Raw genomic sequence first — 21,489 nt, forward strand, 5'->3', positions numbered from 1 at the left:
TTTTCGAGGTCGCTAAGTTGATTGGTGAAAGATCCGATGTCATTTACGTCCAAGTTTAGTCAAGAACGTGCATGTCAACAGGTCCGAAAATTGACAGGGACAACGCCCAAGGCGTTCCTCGTCAATATTTATTCTACCCAGTTCTTTATTTTCAAATATTGTGCACAGATAATTCTTCCCGTGCGAAGTCGGGCACTTCTGCTAGCCAAAAGTAAATTCAAGATTCAACTGTCATGGAGTAAATAATTCTTAAAGTTTCAAGAGCACTACTTAAAATACGTATTACCACTGTTTTTTTCTGGCACTGTCATGTTTGCTCAAATATTCCTTTATCCTTATGGCTTATTGACGTATATGGTTAACTGGTAAATTGTTCCTTTCACTCTTGAACAATTTACAAGTACAGTACGTAGTTGTGTTTGTGTACACGTTTTGTTGCCAGATATAACTGAAACGCGTATTCATTAATCCATCTGCGGTTGTTAGGATCACGCAGCGCGATTTATAAGACTATACTGTTTGTCCGTCCATCCGTCCGTTACTCTACGCAACTCTTGAAAGAAATATATATATGCAATAGATAGCTAGAGCGATTATTTCAGCCAAGTTTAAATGGAGCCAATCCGTTAATATCTTAATAAATAACGGTCACCTTATTGGTGGCTATCTATGTATACGAGGTGTGTGCAAAAAATACCGAAGTTTTGAAACAGCGCGCCAACCGAAAGCGGTCTGCGACTACTAAGCGTATACCAAGCGGCAGGTTTAGACAACAAATTGTCATTTGCCGCGTTTCGCTATGACCGTTAGTTGGCGAGCTAAAGTAGCGGAAGCGAGCACGTGTACAAGCTGTTCGTCGAATTGATTATACAGTGACAATGAAAGAGCTTCAAGAACGTGTATGTGTGTGTGAAATTTTGCTACAAACTTGGCAAAACATTTACAGAGACGTTTCGATTGCTTTTCAACTCATTCAGGGTCTCCTTGCCCAAAAATCGGTCAAAGATCGAGGTGATGTTGGTTTTGTTTTTTTGATTGGAAAGGCACTCATGAATTTGTTGTCGCGTGGGTCAGATGGTAAACAAACAGTTGCACCAGAACATTTTAGCGCGATTCAGGGATGTTATATGCAGCAAGAGACCTGAATTGTGGGAAAACCAGATTTGAATGATGCACCGCGCCAATGCGCCAACTCACGCGTCGCTCATCATCCGCAGTTATCTGGCAAAACATCAAATTCCAGTTGCCCCATTCACCCAATTCTTCGGTCCTAGTCCCAGCAGACTTTATCCTGTTTCCAAAACTTAAAATCACTTTGAACAGACGTCGTTTCTAAACCATAGAGGAGATCGAGGACAATGCGAGAAGAGACCTGCACACCATCTCAGAAAGTGCACTCCATGAGGCTTTTCGAAAATGGCAGAAACGCTGGGAAGGTTTATTGCCAGTGGAGGGGACCACTTTGATCCAGTGCTTAAGATGTTGTACAATGAGCAATACAGATGTTAAAGTAAAAGTTCGGTTACTTTTTGAACGCACCTCATATTCAATATCCGATACATGTAAGAGAATTTTTGGATTCCGTTTCCTCGCAATAATTAGCTAGAGTGGTTATCCTGCTTGTCTTCGTTAATGAAGACAATCCATTAATAGCTTAACGGGTAACGGTGACTAACGGTGGATATCTACATCCCATATACTGTATGTATTTAGCAAAGTTTATTCTCCTTAACGGTGAAGTGAACCTACACCATCTTTGCTTCTTTTCATCATTAATTTATATGAGAATCTATTTCTTCTGCTTTCTTTGAAATGAACTATAGTTATAATGATGTCGTTTAAGTGATTTTTTTGTTCTTCAGTCTATTTAAATTTCCCTGGCTTTCTTAACTGAACTGACATTATGTAATATATAAATTTAATGTTATACTTCATTTCTTCAATCGGAGTGCAGCTCGTATATAAAGAATGTCGCATTCTGCATGTGGTGGCTCGTGCCATAAATAAGTTATCATCCGAAGGAACTTACAGAAAACACCCCTGATAACTAAATGGCCAATCAGAACCCTCACTTCAAACAACTAACAGTCGCTTGTCAACTCTACATGAAGTCTTACTTGCCAGAGTTCCAAATACTGTTCTTTAAGTTCCCAAGACCAGCTTTGTTACTCTTACATTGCCCGATATCCATTTCATATTAGCCACAGTATTGCGAAGAAAGAACAGACACAGTGGGTATTAAGACGTTGAAAGACCGCAAATGCAGTCACAAGAGATTTGCAGGGAGGAAAGGATGCTGTTGTAAATATCAGCATGGGAATTTGGAAGAAATTTGCCGAACTGCACTTCTATTGAATAAACGCACTATACTTAAATTAACTTTGAGAGCTCCCTAGTGGCTAACAAGGGAACCTTCCGAAAATGATAGTTGCAGTGAAAGATGTGACCTATGCCAATTGAAAGAGCTGTAAAAGAGATGAGCATTCCCAAAAAATTAGCTGCCCATAGCAATAGGTTCAAGAAATATAAGGGGTGGAAGTTCGGGAAACAGCAAGGTTGGACAAGGGGATAAGTGCAAATTCCGCAAAAAAAAAAAAAGGGGGGGCACGGCAAAATACAATGCTGGCAAGTGATGTATAGAAAGAGACTTGCCACAATAAGGAACAAATGAAGGCCACCAGTGGGGTTAACAGTGTTGCCAACTGAAATTAAAGTACATGTTTTTCAATGAGCACTATATGAAGTGAGTGCAATATTCAGTGTCAATCTCTCATATAGAACATAAGATATGACGTATATAATCAGTGGTACAATAAAACAAAAGAAAATAAAAAAACAGAAGTACGGAAAATACGAAAAAGACGGAGTTGGCCATAATGCGCCACATTTGATCACGAGATGTGCATATTAGAATGAACAAAGCAAGAAGCACCTACTATGCAGGAAGCCGACGTACCAAGAGTTGAAAAGAAAAACGAGTTCCAAAGTTGGCAACACTGGCCATGAAAATCCAGACAAGTCTAATATAGTTAGGCCACTCGCTTCACAAAAAGAAAATTCCGGCAACAGGCATCACTCGGAATGCATCAATGCTAGTGATTGAGGCAATGTCAAGTCGGGGAACATGAAATGGTTGGGTTGAGCCAACAACCGATAATAGAAGTAGTGAACATTATGTCATGGTTGGGTCGTATGTGGGAATATACAGGGTGTCCCACCAAACTTTGTGACCTGAAAGATTTGCGAAACGAACAAAAATGTGACGGATCCAGTTGTGCAGGAATGTACCAATGTCAGCGGGTGATAACTCTGTGAGAAGCAAGTGCCCCCAGGATCCCCATCATAGGGCCCCAGGAGCCAACTTCAAACTTTCAAATGGCAACAGGGACCGAGTGGTACTTCTTTCGATAGATCATGGAATGTGCAACAACACCTATAGGAAGCATTTGCTATATGAACCATGGTTTTCAAAATGGCCGCCACAAATATATGTTGTGTCTTAAAATGGCATCGAACATTGTGATCTCAAATTGCTGCGAAGCGAAAAGAGATGTTGCAAATTTAATTGCACAGGAATGTACTCATGTCGAGGACCAAGAAAACTTTGTAAGAAGCAAGTCCCCCAAGACCCCCATCATAAGGCTCGAGGGGTCAACCGCAACGTTTTAAATGGAAACAGGGGGCGGATGATATTTCTCTGGATACAACACCGCCTATAAGAAGCATTTGATGCATCGGGTTTCAAAATGGCCGCCAAAAATACACGTTGTTCTTGTCACCGAGCAGATATTTTTGGCGGACATTTTGAACTCCCATATAGTACATATTTCTGATATGCGTTGTTGCATATTCCAAGATTTATCGAAAGAAATATAACTCGACCGATGGTGCTATTTGAAATTTTGAAGTTGGCCCCTGGGACCTTATGATGGGGGACTTGGGGGCACGTGCGTCTCACAGAAGTTTGTCGCTCGCTGACATGGGTACATTCCTGCACAACTGAATGTGTCACATTTTTTTCGCTTTGAAACTATTTCAGTCGCAGAGTTAGGTGGGACACTCTGGATATATCATATAGGCGGTGATAGTACCGCAGACAGCAGCACACAGCAGATGAAGCCTTTGATTATGTTTGCTTTCTACAGGTGTGGATATGTGATAGAAAGACCACCAAAGGTTCCGACACATCTACAGTACTGTTTCGAGACATTCACAAGCGATCATTGTACCATGTGTGACGGATTGACAGTATTCCGCTGTGCTCACTGCAAATGTATCTTCTGTTTGGACCATTGTCTCATCGAACAATTGAACGTACAATGTTGACGAGCATGTACAAATGATGCGAAGGCTAATGCCTGTTGCCGGAATTTTCTTTTTGTGAAGCGAGTGGCCTAACTATATTAGACTTGTCTGGATTTTCATGGCCAGTGTTGCCAACTTTGGAACTCGTATTTTTCTTCGAGTCGGGGAACGTCGGCTTCCTGCATAGTAGGTGCTTCTTGCTTTGTTCATTCTAATATGCACAGCTTGTGATCAAATGTGGCGCATTATGGCCAACTCCGTCTATTCCGTATTTTTCGTACTTCTGTTTTTTTTTTTATTTTCTTTTGTTAGATTGTACCACCGATTATACACGTCATATCTTATGTTCTACATGACAGATTGACACTGAATATTGCACTCACTTCATATAGTGCTCTTTGAAAAACACGTACTTTTCATTGCAGTTGGCAACACTGGTGGCCTTCATTTGTTCCTTATTGTGACAAGTCACTTTCTATACATCACTTGTCAGCATTGTATTTTGCCGTACCCCACCTTTTTTTGCGGAATTTGCACTTATCCCCCTTGTCCAACCTTGCTGTTTCCCGAACTTCCACCCCTTATATTTCTTGAACCTATTGCTATGGGCAGCTAATTTTTTGGGAATGCTCATCTCTTTTACAGCTCTTTCAATTGGCATAGGTCGCATCTTTCACTGCAACTATCATTTTCGGAAGGTTCCCTTGTAAGCAGTTAGCGTACGTTTCTTTGGCGGGGGAGATCCAGGGTCGGTTCCCGGCGGGAGCTCATGTGGTTCGGATCCCACGTTAAACTGTAAGCCTACGTCTCATATAGCCTCGCTGCTGAAAGGGACGCTAAACACAGAATCAAATCGAAATTAACTTTGATTATTAAATATTAAGAGCCTGACTTACTAAAAATAATACAAAATTTACCATTTTTCTTTTGCTTATTTTTCATAAGTGAAAGGAGATAATGTTATTCTACAACAGAAAATACGAACCTGAAAACTTTTCACTACTGCCATCTATATAAATTATAATGTTGCCAGAACAACAACTTCCCTAAGTTACGACAGCGACCAGAGGAACGAACTCAACTGCATTTGATTACGTACCATGTTGTCTTGGTATCCTGTGAACTACTTTTTAAATCACATTATTATTTAATTTTAATAACTGTATGATACAAGTATTATTTATAAAATGGTTCACAGGATACCAAGACAACATGATAAGCAATCGTTATGCGAACGATTAAAATTTTAGTTCGTTTCATAGAAAACAAAAATAATTCTCCATATAAATGAATGGACTAAAAAAACAAAGTGAACTTGTTACGGAGATATGGTTACAACACATGACGGTACGTTCTCAGAAAATATACCTATTGATTATTGTATTTTTTTCTTTACGATGCCTTTTTTTACCTGTTACAAAACTTTGTACTAAATAACAACAACAACAATGGTAACAAATTTTTGAAGTACTAGAATAATTAAAAAGTAACTTATATTTCTGCAATCACAAAAGTTCTAATTCTCATTATGTCATTATTAGAAATATCATTTTCATATCCTTACATTACGCTAGTGCTTAAAAAATAGTCCCTTATAGAGTTATAATTCTTAACTCTCACTATTTCTTTTAAAGTTAGTAACATGGCTTTGGTACTGAGCTAAGGCACTTTTATAAACAATCAAATTAACACTACATTTTATATACTGTTGCCCCTGCATTGGGCTCAGTTTGAAATACTAGCATATCTATGTTTTTATCTACTGCTCTGGGATTGTCCTTATAGAATTCATCTTTTAACTTCGTAATATATGTGTTAACAGTTTCCTTGGTTGTTAGTGCAACAATACAGCCACCCCATCTGAAAATAAAAATACCGTTAACTTATACTTTCCATATCTTTGTTGCGTATTTATAAAAGAAAGTTATATTCACTACTAACATATATAAAATTACATGAACTGACTGACATAAAAGAAAGGCATACTCCTGGTAGACAAATTCATATTAGATATTACCTACACTCACAAACTTTCATCCTTATTTTCACGATAACACAATTATTCATAACGAGGAAGTACATTAGGGTGTCTACTAAAATTTCAAAATGAAATTTCGTGACTTTTTCGTGACATTTTCTTTACCAAATCATAAAATTTCCTAATATTTTCAATGCGAATTAGGCCGAATTTTCATCCATGCGATAGAAACGTACTTTGCTTGCGATTTGGTAGCGTCTAAAGCCGACGATAGACATTTTTGGTATTGAACTTTGACGTTTTATAGAACAAAATATTTCAATCTGTACTTACATTTGTACAGTTTTAAAAAAATCGTGACCCAAAAGATAAATTTCGTGACTTTTTCGTGACTTTCATGACCGTTTCCTGATTTCGTGACTTTTTCGTGACTTTCATGACCGATAGACACCCTGTACACAATTTATACCGTTTACCAAACAGTGTTAGATTCATCAACTCTAGGAGAGTTAGGTAGGCAGGTCATGTAGCCAGAATGGAAAACAGTAGGAATGCTTTCAAAGTTTTGACTGGAAATTCAATCGGAAAAGTCCATTAGGAAGATCTAGGCGCAGATGAGTGGATAATATTAAGATGGATCTCGCAGAAATAGGAGTACAAAGTAGAAACTGGATCCAGGGCTAAGGACAGAAGTCAATGAAAAACCTTTATGAACTTTTATGGAACCCTTAAGGGTTCCATAGTCCATAGAGTAACAGTTAGTTAGCAAACACAAGCCTAAAGCCTAATCTTAAAATCAAAATATAACTATTTCATTGCATCCTAACAGTCCTGGTAACTGTTTTATGCTCAAGACAACGTAAGTTCACACAAGAAGTCCCCCCTCCCTCAAATGCCATTTTTTTCAATCTCTTGTCGATCCGTATGCTTGATCCAGACACTATAGAAGTTACTTTATGAGATTTCTTAGTATTTTATTGTAATGTCTGCCGAGGTGACTCTACTCGCAAATTTTAAATCAAATTTGACCTGTCATTTCACTTGCAAATCTTCCAATATGTAGGAAAACATACGTCCCACATCTCACTTATTTTAGTTCCTGGAAAACCTTTGCACTTAAGCTTGGATCTCTCCTGGAGTTTTGTTCACGGCAGACAAAAATATGACTAAAACAACAACATCAAGCAAATATAAAGGAATGGCTTTATGGGAAAAGCGATGAAGACACACTTTGTAAATTGCTGCTTGTCATAGTTTCTTGTTTTTTCCTAGTTATGCATCCAAAGTGGCTTATTTGTTCCGAACTTATCAAATTAACATATAACAAGTACGTGTATTATTTCAAATTACTCACCTACTAATGTTCCCCAGATAATTTTTCATCCAATATTTCGAATGTTAATTCATTCGACAGTTAATTCGTTAATTCGAATGTTCCAAAGTTTTCTTCAAATTGTCCGAGGAACATTAGTAGGTGAATAATACGAAATATTGTAACATGTAATATAAGCAGGGTTCTTACAAAATTACTTTTATCATTTTCCCTGACTTTTCCCTGGTTCCCAGGTGCAAGACCAACCATTTTCCCTTACCCACGACATTTAATAAGATAACGGTGTTCTGATGATGAATGCCTGTAAAGAGAGGTTTGGGCCAATGGTTCTCAACTGTGTGCTGCAAAAGATCAGATACTTTCCTTCTGCAACACTATACAGTAAACACAGAGCCATACAAAAGGCTAATAATAGTAGACAAGCAAACCAGTGTAAGCTAATCAAAGAATTGCTATTTGAGCTAGCGAATAAACTTTATAAGACATCTTCAAATAAAATTACACATTAACGTTGAACTTCTTTAAAAAAAAGAAAAAGAAAAAAGAAAGAAAAGAAAAGAAAAAGAAATTGGTCACCCTTTTTCCCAGTGAGCAGCTGTAACTTATGAATTCTTAAAAAAAATGTCAACAAATTGCTTCTATTAATTTCGAAGAAAATAAGACGCGCTCCTAAAAATTTAGTAAACAAACGAAAAAAATAATACTTTAATGGAACTTCTCAACATTTCTTCGAATTCAATAAAATGAGAAAATGAAACAATGAGTTAAACTTTTCAAAATAATGTGTAAATGTATATGCAATTGTGAGAATGCAAACTGAGAAGATTTGACAAACACTGATTTACCGCGAATCCTATATATTGTTTGGGGCTTTCAGATTACTTTTAACTTTTAGATCTACAGACATTAACTTATTTGCAAGTAAAGAATTTCTGCTAGTGATTAAGATAAAGTGAAGAATTTGTTCTTTTACAAAACGTTTCAATAATTTTTACAATAAGAGAGATCAACTCTTCATATAAGAGAGAGGCCATAGGTTTTTCGGCCTGAAACTTAGTTTAAAAATGGTTCTAGCTCCAACGCCACAGATTTGAAAACTGTAAGTTTAGCAGGCATGAGAGGATCTTGAACACCTGATTTCACTTTGTTCACGGTGCAATTTTGAGGAAGTTTAGTGACAGGACTTTCAATGAAACCTTTCACATTTTCAAATATTTTTAAAGCTCTGTCTACACAATCACCATTTTCCACACATCGAATTTCATTTTTTTCTTCTGAGTTTTCACTGTTCTTACAAAGTGAAACAAACACTCCTTTTCGGGCTGGTGATTCATTGAATAAGTAATAAAAGCTTCGTAAAAACTTGCTGAGGTTCCATTCAACCATTAAATGACCCCTTAAAAGAGCATCGAGTAGCACACGCAAACCACAGGATCCGATCTGTAAAAGTTTGGTTTCACTTCCCTGTATCTATATTTCACTTTGTAGACAAGTTAGAAACTTCTAATTGACATTTAGTCCATCCATGCTTATTTGGAGTATCTTGGTCAAATTAAAACCCTCTGGGGAAGCTTCTTTAAATTTCAACAACGAACCACTTGCAGTTGCCTTATATATATTTAAAAATAAATAAATAATAACAAGAGGTCAAGTACCTTGTTGTAACACTATCTTCAATTTGATCCCAAAATCGCACATAGAGGTCCATTTGACCTTTCCCACCAATTTTGTTAAATGACTCATCAAACGCAACAACAAAATATTCACATTTTTACAAGCTGTTAGTAAGTTTTCTTTTTTTCTGCGTAAATGGAGTAATACCATAACATATAGTGTAGCTACATAACAGGCCCCATGTGAAAATTGTTACTGTCTGGAAACAGTCTGAAAATGAAAGCCATCGTTTTTACACGAATTGTAACTGTCTTTGCGGTTGAAAAAACAAACAAAAAATCATATGTTACTTAAAAATATTACAAATTGTCATCTGAATTTCAGGATATAATGTACTAAATCTCCGATCCAAGTTCCAAGTTATTTACAAAAAAGTTCACAAAATGCTTCCTAAAAGAAAATGCTAACAACAGTGTCTGTTACGGCACACTGCAGCATGTTTTGCCCTCAGTTTTCTTCAGTAGGCATCGGCATTTAAATTTTATCATATATATATATAAAAAAAAAAAGTTTACAGTCTTGTGGTGTGAAAAAGGATACAGTAGTAGCAAATCACCTTAATTTACTTAACAGTACTTCTACACTATTATGTTCCCAACAGAAAGAAATGCCACCATTTATAACGTGAAGTGTAACAAATCAAACTATCTCCATAAATTATATCCTTAATATTAGAAATAATGTTGTGTACAACGATACATAAAGTAGTAACTACTTTACTTAACAAGTTTACATACTATAAAGTTTACAAGTTTACATTATTCGACGAAAATCATTTATTTGTAGTGCCTCTTTTAACAAATAATGACTGAATTTTTGGCTTATCTTAACGAATAGTTAAGACGGACAATAGTTTCATTTCCTGAGAAAAATTTCCAATTTTCCTTGATTTCCATGTTTTCCAGGTTAAGCACCATTTTCCCTGACATTTGCCCTTCGTTTGATTTTCCCTGACTTTTCCCTGCTTTTTCTGTTTTCCAGATTTGTAAGAACCCTGTATAAGTAACTATAGTCTTTCTCTGGCGACTGCATACTAAATATACACACGAGTTACTTACCCAGCTCCTGTCAATCTCGCACCCATGGCAACACCCTTCGAAAGTTGAACTAATTTGTCTAACTCCGGATGACTACACTCATATAACTTCTGAAGGCTTTCGTGACTCTGTGTCATTAAGTCCCCCAGTTTCTGTAAAGAATCTGGTGAACCATCTTCACATACGCTTCGGAACTTCCACACTCTACTCGCTTCTACAATTGAAAGAAAATATTCAATTAATCCAAATACCTTTAGAGCAAAAGTAGCTTCTTTAGTCAAAATACATTATATAAAACGATAAAACAAAATATATATAGTTTACAACCCATTAATTATGTCGTGTAAACTAAAGGAGATGGATTACACAGCCATACAAAAAAAAAAAAAAAAGTTCTGTGAACCAGACCGCAGGGTATGGATTCGATGTGTTTCGTTACACAGAATCCAACTTTCTACGCTGTGCACCAGACCGCAGGGTATGGATTCCATGTGTTTCGTTACACAGAATCCAACTTTCTACGCTGTGCACCAGACCGCAGGGTATGGATTCCATGTGTTTCGTTACACAGAATCCAACTTTCTACGCTGTGCACCAGACCGCAGGGTATGGATTCCATGTGTTTCGTTACACAGAATCCAACTTTCTACGCTGTGCACCAGACCGCAGGGTATGGATTCCATGTGTTTCGTTACACAGAATCCAACTTTCTACGCTTGACCGTGTCAATTTTTTATTATGAGCGAAGAACTTCAGCGATTTTGGATGGGGAGGACACACGTTTTTCACCCATAAAACAAACTCGACACGGTCAGTCATTCTAAGGTTTCGAATTTTGGATTCTGTGTAACAAAGTACATCGAATCCATACCGTGGGGTCCGCTGAACAGAACTTGTACTTTTTATATGGCTGTATTACATGTATCTCGACTCGAGTATTGGCTTATGAAACGATTATATTAACAATTGAAGAACAGAGGCACGGTGGCTCGGTGGTAGAGTTCAACTCAGGACCCCTAGTTCGACCCCAGGCCATGTGAGTTTGTGGTGTACAAACATGGATTCTGGTTTTTCTCGAGGTTATTCCATTTCCTCCCACATTCTCATTCTATCAATTCCTTTTATAATTATTCATTTTAATTAATCATTCCTTCCATATACATAGCTTAGCCCATAGGCCTTTGTGAGATTTAAATTGAAATACATGTCGATGGTTTGGAATCCTATTTATGAGATACATCAAAATCTGATAGAAAAAAAAGTACTCTAAAAGATACAACATAAATATTTACAATGATAAGTCATGTTATAATGATTTTTTTACTTTAATGTAATACTTGCAGTTTAAAAGCAAGGCGTGAAATACAAATACCGGTATTTTACATAAATTAACCCTCCATTGATACCATATATTATACGCCGTGAGATGGTAACATTGAAATGAAATGAAATCTTTTAGTTTAACGTTCTACGATTATACCCTTTAGGCTAAGGGAGACGATGATTAAGGCAAGCGAATGATGATGAAAACATTGATTGAATGAGAAAGTAGGAGGAAACGGGAGTACCCCGAGAAAACCCACGGACACAATGTTGTCTAACACAAATTTACTTGGTCGGGGATCGAAAGAGAGACCCCCACGCACCAGAGGTAAGCCACCGTGTTCCGCCCCCCTCTCCAGATGCTAACGTGGGATTACTGATAATCCCAACACTATACTATGTACATGCACGTTCTTTTAACACGAAGTCAGGGCCATTTTTAACCTCCCCGGCGCTCTAGGCACTTCAAATTGTTACGCTCTACACTATTTCCACTATCGAGATCTGACGTTGCCATACAACTAATTTTTTATTTTTATGCATATACATGTAAGTATGTAGATTTGTATGTTTTTAAGTTATGTATTTGTAAGTATACAGGGTGTTTCAAAACAACCGACGTTTGAGAGGTGATTCTTGACACCAAGATAAGACCAAAAGTATACACGAATCTTGGTGTAAAAATTCTTTCTTTTGGCTCTATGACCTGCTGAAAATTTGTCAGGAAAATGTAAAAACAGCCATAACTCGAAAACAAAACATCGGATCAATGTTGGGTAGAAAGGAATGTACATTATTTTTAAACGTACACCTTGTCTCAAAAAGGTTGAGCGCATTCTTTATTGGTGTTTTGAGGCAAAAATTTTCAAAGTCCAGCTTCGGGTATCTTCGGGAAAAAGTAAGCCAGGTTCGAACCTCCAAGCCAGCCTTTGCAAAAGGGTAAAAGTTTGCAGATGTGTTTTTCTTCTTTTAAATATAATAAGACTTGTTACCAAGTGTTTAAAAAAGCAACATTGATTGAAATACTAAATGATACAATATTTCGAAACGTTTTTATTAATGTGAGCACATGCTTGTTTGTCATTTAGCTCTCTATACGTAATGGAACATTTAAATACGTTAAAGAATCTTTCCATATGTAAAAGAATGCTCAAAATTAAGAAATAGAACATAATTATCGCCTGAGTACTAAAATAAAACTCAAAGTAGAACAGAAACTGCGTTTGTAATGGATATGAATGTCATAATCATCTTGAGATCCGTTATACGTTGCTAGAAGCTTAGTTCTAGGAGTCCTTGTGTTAGCTCATTGGTAAGCTGTCGGATTTCAAATCATATGGTTGAGAGTTCGATTCTCGTCTGGGCCAATACTTTTTTTAAAATTACATTTTCCGCAATGCATGAAAAATTATATAAAATAATTACATTAAAATACATAAGTTGTTTATATATAACATAATAATTGCAGAACATAGTAATTATTATGTTTAAAATATAACATCTGAGATAATTTTCATAGTAGGTCGGTATTATATATGAGGATGTAAATACAAGTTAAGAAACTCGTTCAATAGCAATAAATAAATCATGTAGTGTATTTATTTGCAGCTATTTGTCATATAGAGAGTAATTCTCAACATTCATAATACAGAATGTCATTTATGTTCTTGAAAAGTTATTCGATGCATAAACAGAGGGTATAAACAGAGAATCCAAAGTCGGAACGCTCGCAAAAAAATTCATGAACCCCAATGGTCACGTGAGCAGACTGGAATTGTGCTTATGAAGCATGCCACAGCAGAAAGTCTTTACATAGATTTTCAATTCAATTCCTGATATATGCTTTTGCAATGTGGAAGTGGTGATGCCTTGAGTCGCCCTCTCTCGCTCGCTCGCTCGCTCACTCTCTATTTATACAGAATATAAAAGTGGATTTATGTGTGTGTTTCAACATAATTCTAATATATCTAGAGCAATTTTAACTATATTTCTTACAGTCTGGAAAAAGAGTACTGTCGGGATACATATCAAAAATGCTAGAAACGGGTCGATATTAGTATCGAATCCATAGTTTCGTGGTCGCTTAGGTGAATAGCTCTACTTTCAATTCAAGTCCAATTAAGCTCCCATTAGCACCCAGGGTGGTTACGTAGCGACATAAAGATATCGAAATCAACCGATATTAGAATCGAATCGTAAGTTTTCAGCGCCGCTAACAGTGTAGCATTTCCCATTAGTCCACATTAGTCCCATTGCCTAGAGGGCAACATATTTGCAGAGTGCAAATTTTAAAACTTGAATAATATTTTAATTTTTTCCGTATGAAAAAGTTAAAAATCATGAGCAAATATACTATTTCACGAACAATCCTCTTTTACTATTCTAATATGTTTAATAATTGCGTAAGAAATGTAATAGTAATTCAGAACATGTTTCACAGTTGTTATTTTTTGTTACATAGTTGTAGCTATAGCATGTAGTGAGTGGAATTTAACTGTAATAAATTCAGTAATTAACCATATTCGAATTAAGTTTTATTTTTAAGTTCGGAATGAAGGGGCGGAGAAATATGTAGTTATTGGGGGCACCGAGCTTTTCTACATTTTACTTTCAAGATCTCCATTTTTCTTTTGTCATTTGTTCCTAATAAAAAAAGTTCAGTCACTTTTGGATTGTCATAGGATAGTAGGAGTTGGATTTTGGGATGCAGCCTGTGAGATTCTAGAGGAGCTAACTGCTTGAAAAAATATTTTTGAATCATCTGTAACATATGAAATAAGGATATGTATCATAAAAAATTGAAAGTAACTATGTCTGCGTAATCATCACGGTCAAATTGCAAAGTCAAATGAATTGACGTTTGGTATATAATCAGGCTCCAATCCCAACTGGGAAGTTATCATACGCGTGTCACTTTCATTATAATACATATCCTTAGGGGGAGTAGAAGTCCGAATTTTTGCGAAAAATTTAGTATCTCACAAGCCGTTCAACTGAGAGCTGAAATTCAGCATACAACTCTTTATTAAAAATAAAGAGAATATGCCCTGGCATTTTTTAAAACTGTCTTTTATGAGCGGGGGGACGGGGGTGCCTTTTCTATATAGTGGAAATTAATAGTGGGTTGATTTGTAAAAATAATCGAAAACGATTGATATTAGTTGAGAAAACAATTGAGTAATGCAAACTAAAGTTCTTTTTGAATTTTATACCCACTGCTTTCTATTTATAATTGCTGAAGCTGGTGTTTAATATATGGAGCGTTCCGAGCATAAGGCAATCAAGCCATAAAGTTAGAGAAAATGGCCATAAAATTTGTATTCTAAACGTAATTACATGGGCATTTTCATTTTTTTTTTTTTTTTTTTTTTTACGTTGGTCTACTTTTCCTTGATTCGAAACTTTTAAATTTCACCTTATTTTCTACAAAATGTGTCTGTAAGGCAACAAAGAAATAATTACATATGATAAATTTAAATTCATTTTAATTCGGAAAATGAGAAACACTTTGCCATTATATATCGTAAAGGTCAGATCCACCAGTATTGTAACAAAGAGGTGCTTGAGCCAATGACGGTAGAAATTCAAACTCCGATAAGTGATAATTTCACAGTCTTGTTTTATTACAAGTGTAATCTCTTTAGTCAATGGAGAGGAGGACGTGGGTCATCGGTCAGAGTTGATGTCGATGGGTTTTGGTGGGTCGGAGTTGGTCGCAATGGTTCAAAGTGGTTCATAGTTGGTGGTGGGTCAGAGTGGATCACGATGGTTGATGGGTCAGAGTGGGCCAATGGGTCATTTGGGTGGTGGGTGATAGTGGGTCATGGTGGGTCGTGGATCAAATTTTCATTGACCCACACCATCTCTGGTTAAAATTGTACTAAAGATAAGAGGCACCGAAGATGCATGTCGGCTATTATGCTCAAATTTTGCGCATGGATAGTACTCCACCAGAAAGCAATAAATCTGAAACGGTTCACGGTATCACCTCCTAGAACTCAAGATGTAGGGGTTTGTCTGATTGGCTAAATTAAGACGTCAATGATTTATCCTTCAACAACCAAGCTTTTTATGATCGTTTCCGTGGGGAAGTCAGAAGAACACGTGCCTAGTAATCGTAATATTGATAGTTCGCGTCCACCCCGGCGTATTTGTTTTGTGTTTTTTGATTCACCTAAATATAAACAAATCACACATATAGGCATTTTAACATATTTTAGGAGAGTAATTTTTGTGGTTCGTTGGCGTTTCATCGCGTCTCTGCCGCTGGTAGTAAAGTTTTCAAAATTGAACTTGGGCCATCACGGATCGTCGCTGCGGGGCCACCAATTTCTGGCGAGAGGTTAATAGTTGACCATCTGTACTCCACCGACGTTCACAGCTTAGGGTAATGAACGATGTCCTTGCCTTGTAGACTTCATGACTACCGACGTCGGCAGTCAACTAGCTTTTAGTATTCCTTTATTAACCATCTATCGTTCATGTTTGTACACGGTGTTGTCATAATAATAATAATAATAATAATAATAATAATAATAATAATAATAATAATAATAATAATAATAATAATAATAATAATAATAATAATTATTATTATTATTATTATTATTATTATTATTATTATTATTATTATTATTATTATTATTATTATTTGTAGTAACAGTAGTATAATTGATGATAGAATAATTATTGTCTATGTATTGTCTAGGTAGGACTACACACAGGATTTGGCTCGTTTTGGTTCGACTTGACTCTAATCCGAGTCGAGTTGGAAGATATTTTTCGCGCCGAGTCCAAGAGTAGACCTCAAAGATGTCTGTTTCGAGTCGAGTCGAGTTTCAAAGAAAAGTCGTTCGTGCCCATCCCTACTAATGAGAGCTTAATCGGAGTTAAGCGAAATTGAAAGTCTCACTATTAATCTAAGCGACCCCGAAAACTATGAATCTAACATCGATCATTTTCTAGCAATCTTTTATATGTATCCCCCTCCCATTCACCATAGGTAACCCGACAGCACTCTTTTTGAAACTATAAGAAATGTGGTTAAAATTACTCTAGGCCAGTGGTTCTCAATCTAATTCCTATCACGATCCCCTTTTATCACACGCTCTTGCCAGCGACCCTTTTATAATTTGTTTTATAATAAGCTTGTGTGGGATTTTTAACATACCTATTTCTATAATAGTAGAATCCATTTTTTTGTTTATAGTGAACAGTGCCATGGAAAATCATTGCCCGGGGGGAGAGTATAGTACGATGTCACCGTATATATGAGTGACGTCGACAGACTAGCTACGAAGCGCCACCATGGTTGGCACGAAGCTCAATAACATTTTCAAAATAAACCCTACCTTTCCTTAATTTTGAGCACATTTTATTACGTTTTCCTTCTATTTTACACATGTGCACATGCACTTTCCTAACATGAGTAACACACTTCCTCCGAAATGTGTGGCCCCTTTTTTAGGCGTCCGGCACTGACAGTGGATACAGTAACTGTAATATCTATATTCCCAACGACGAAGGTGCTGGTTCAAGATGGATGTTAAACTCCTTCATTGAAGAGGCCATTAACGTATCCGATCTAAGCCCACAACTTCTTGACCAAATAATAGAATGATCATGCGACAAGTCTTTGCAACTTGTTTTCTGTAACGAAGACTTGGACAAGTTCTGCCTGATGAGGAGAGAAGAATATCCCGGTCTGGTGATTGCTGCTTTAAAAGTAATAATTCCATTTGCTATATCGTACTTGTGCGAAAGTGTGTTTTTTTTATGGTAAACATTAAAACAAAGATAAGAAATCGCTTATCAGTTGAAAATGGCTTGATAATGTTCGTCATGAAGATTGAACCGGGCATTGCTGCACTAGTGAAATTACACCATGCTTAGGTATCTCATTAGGTTTTAATTTTAATTGTATTTCAATGTGCAGGTTTTGTTTCATGTGTATTTTTCTAGTATTTCTATATACAGTTCTCATTAGTTTTATATCATACCTCTTTGATTTAAATTCATTTTTAAACAACTCTACTAACTAACTAACTCTATGGCCTATGGACCCCGGAGGTTCAATGCCGCGTTCACAAGAGCTCTCCACTGACTTCTATTCTTAGCTAATTGCATCCAGTTTCTACTTTGTATTCCTATCTCTGCGAGATCCATCTTAATATTATCCTCCCATCTGCGCCTAGGTCTTCTTAATGGTCGTTTTCCTACGGGTCTACCAGTCGAGACTTTGAAAGCGTTTCTACTTTCTTTCATTCTAGCTACATGACCCACCCACCTAAACCTCCTAGACTTGACGACCCTAACAATGTTGGGTAACCGTATAAATTATGTAGTTCCTCGTTATGAAGTTTTCGCCATTCCCCATTCCCGTTCCTCTTGGGTCCGAATATTCGTCTAAGGATCTTGTTCTCAAATACTTTCAGTCTATGTTCTTCCCTCAGAGTAAGTGACCATGTTTCGCAACCATACAGAACAACAGGCATGATTATCGTTTTGTATATTTTAAGCTTCAAATTTCTCGACAGAATTCGCGACGACAAGAGACTTTGAACCGAATAGTAACACGAATTCTACACCCTTTGAAAATGTTCAGTAGACTTATTTTTTATTGTTCTTTACAGTGTGTATAAAAAATAAAAGTATGCCTATCAGAACAAAATTAAAAATAATATTTAAAAATAATTTCTGGTATTAGATTCTAACTATATTTATCTCTTCCGCCTATCTTCGCGATCCCCTAGGGGCCGCGATTCCCAGGTTGAGAAACCCTGCTCTAGGCACACATGAGTTATGATGGAACATACATACATACACTTTTATATGTATAAATGCAGATAAGAGAGAGTTGAGAGAGAGCGATTAAGGAATTACCGCTCTCAATCTCTTCACTTTACTTTTGCGATTCGTAAATTTCTTACGTGACAGTTTGGGGCTACCTAGTTTTTTTGTCTTGAACCACGATCCGATTTTCGATATGCTCGACCTAAATGCTGTAATGCGAATATTGAGAAGTTATCTGCGATGAAAGTAGCTGCAAATAAATACATTACATAACTTATTTATTGCTATTACACGATTTTTTAAATTTGTATTCAATATTCACACATAACACACCGACGTTCTGTGAATACCTCAGATGTTATTAATATATTTTAAAGATAAGAATTACTTATGTCGTGAAATGATATGAATATATATATTCAACTCATATATACAACTGATGGTATGAAAATATATAAACAACTGATGAATTGTAATGTAACTATTTTACATAATTTTCATGCATTGAGGAAAGTAGAATATCATAAAAGAATCTCACCTGAACGGGTATCGAACTCACGATTTAAACACTCGGTGGTGTACCACTGAGCTAACATGACCGCTTTTCGGAATCTGCTTCTGAAATATAACTGAGCTCATACGTAAATGCTCTTTTCCGTATGGAAATCACAATGACGAAACGAGAGTGTGAATACATAGTCTCGAAATATTGTATCATTAAGTATTTCAATCAATGTTACTTTTTTCTACACTTAATACCATTTCAACATGTCTTATTATATTTAACAGAAGGAAAAACATATCTGTACATCTTTTCCCGATTACTAAGGTTGGCTTTGGAGGTTCGAACCAGCAGCTTTAGTTTACTGTTTTCCGAAGATACCCGAAGTTGGACTTCGAAAGTGTTCGTCTCAGAACAGCTATCATCATATCGCTCAATCTGTTTGGTATATGGTATATGTTTTTATACGTGTAAAGTCAGTATAACAATTCATTCTTTAAACAGCTTTTCGTATGTATTAATATTTCTTTATAAAAACTGTTTTTAATATTATTATTACGGCTCATCATTTTCAGATTTCTTTCGCGAGTCGTTGACCAAGTCGTTCGCCACCAGCGTTGCCAGACTCACAGCTCGGAATTATTCCAAAACCTGATCGAACTTATGCTAGATTCGGTCAAATTATGCTAGATCCTCATAATTACTAATTCAGGAGTTTTAAAAAAAGGAAGTTGAGATACGATAACGTAACTTAAAATACACACAGAGGAAGAATGCATGGATAGAACTCAATACTTTACGCACCAAAATTTTAACTCAACTAAATTACTGCAGTCGTTGTCAGACTCAATGGCGTATATATCGTATAAATGAATGCAAAGTTTTTGTTTACATATTTTGAAAGAAAATTACTTCGCAGCTTAAGCGGAGTTGGGAATCGTCTGCTGGGGGGGGGGGGGGGCAGATTTTTGGTCGGTCTCGGAGCTGTCATTTCAGGAATAAATATGATCATGAAGTCAGAAATAAAGATGGTGAAGTTGCCAAAAAGTTGGGGGGAGAATGGCCCCCATAGCTCCGCCCATGTCTCGGAGTTAAAGGATTAGAAAACCCTGGGTGGAGCCACAAAAAAAAAGCCCAAAGCCGTTCCGAACTTACTTCGGAAAATAAGACTGCCTGTATGGTTTACCGAGTGTATGAATCAATGGAACAGGATACATTTCTGCCGTTCTTTTTCTTCCCACGACCAACTTCTTTCTCATCTCCAGGTTTTACGGCTTTTTGATAACTTGCTGAAATTGTGCTAGATTTGGGCAGGATGCTAAAAGCAAGATGCTAGATGCTAGAGACATGCAAATTATGCTAGATCTAGCATCATTATGCTAGATCTGGCAACGCTGTTCCCCACAATAGGCGTGTCGTGCAAGTAACCAATCACACGTCAGGTACTAGCTTTTACCTATTGCTTCCTTCTCACAGCTCAGAACATTGGTAACTATGGATAGACGTACAGCAGTAATTACTTTATGGGAGTTGGAAGGTTATTCTGCAACTGCAGCTAGCAGGCGAGTAGGTGTCCCGGCCTCTACAGGAAGGCGATGGATTCGGAAATATGGTGCTACAGGTCAGACTGGTAATTTACGATCTCCTGGTCGTCCGCATGTGTCAACCGAAGCCCAAGATGCGAGATTAGTAAACGAAGCCCGGTTAGACCCACTAAGGACGTCTGGACAGCTAAGGGAAGCTTCTCTCTTTCCTGGTAGTAAGCATACAGCTCTGCGAAGGCTTCGTCATGCTGGGTTACGTGGCCGTGTTGCTGCCGTGAAGGAAAAACTCTCAGACGACCACAAAATTTACCGTCTCGCGTTTGCACAGGCGAATGTGGGTCTCAATTGGGAAAACGTAGTTTTCTCAGATGAATCCATATACACAACATCAAAGGAGGGACGCCGTTTTGTGTATCGTCCGAGAGGCACCCGATATGACCATGGATATGTGGCTGCTTGCAATCGCAGTGGCCATGTATCTATTTTATGTTGGGGTTGGATTTCCAGTCGCGGAGCAGGACAGCTTCATAGAATTGAAGGACATCTGGACAATGCTCAGTACTTAGACATTATCAATAATATCATGGTGCCATCTGTACGAGTATTTCAGCCTGATGGTGTAATTCAGTTCCAGCAATACCAGTCGCCAATACATACTTCCCGTGTGGTTCATGAATGGTTCGCAGGGCACCCTGAGATTGATTTAATCGACTGGCCGCCTCGTGGAGCAGACCTCAATCTCATGGAAAATATGTGGGCAGAAGTGAAGCGTACTCTAAGGGAAAGTTGGCCTGAGGCAGATCCACCAAGAACTCAGGATGACCTGTGGCATCTTGTTTCCGAAGCATGGCTGGAGGTAGGGGAAGGAGATAGATTTGTCACCCATGTAATAGATTCCATGCCCAGAAGAATGGGGCGTGTAATAAATTCAGAAGGGTCTTGGACACAATATTAATGTCCCCGCCTTAACTCCCGAAAAAAGCCCTTTTCAGGGCTACCTA

The 21,489-nt window shown here is 37.2% G+C and overlaps 1 protein-coding gene across 1 annotated transcript in view; it reads right to left on the bottom strand.

The window, feature by feature from the left end:
• Window positions 1-5,380: 5,380 nt before the first annotated feature.
• Galk (N-acetylgalactosamine kinase) overlaps window positions 5,381-21,489 on the bottom strand; it is a 58,214-nt gene continuing 42,105 nt past the window's right edge. The window contains exons 9-10 of the mRNA XM_081727902.1: window positions 10,349-10,541; window positions 5,381-6,165 (exon numbers count right to left, since the gene is read on the bottom strand). Of these exons, the coding sequence (XP_081584028.1) occupies window positions 5,997-6,165; window positions 10,349-10,541 (362 nt within the window). The 3' untranslated portion in view covers window positions 5,381-5,996. The remainder of the gene's footprint in view (window positions 6,166-10,348; window positions 10,542-21,489) is intronic.

Source organism: Thermobia domestica, chromosome 10 (genome assembly GCF_964235325.1).
Source record: "Thermobia domestica chromosome 10, izTheDome1.hap1.1, whole genome shotgun sequence".
NCBI lineage: Eukaryota > Metazoa > Arthropoda > Insecta > Zygentoma > Lepismatidae > Thermobia > Thermobia domestica.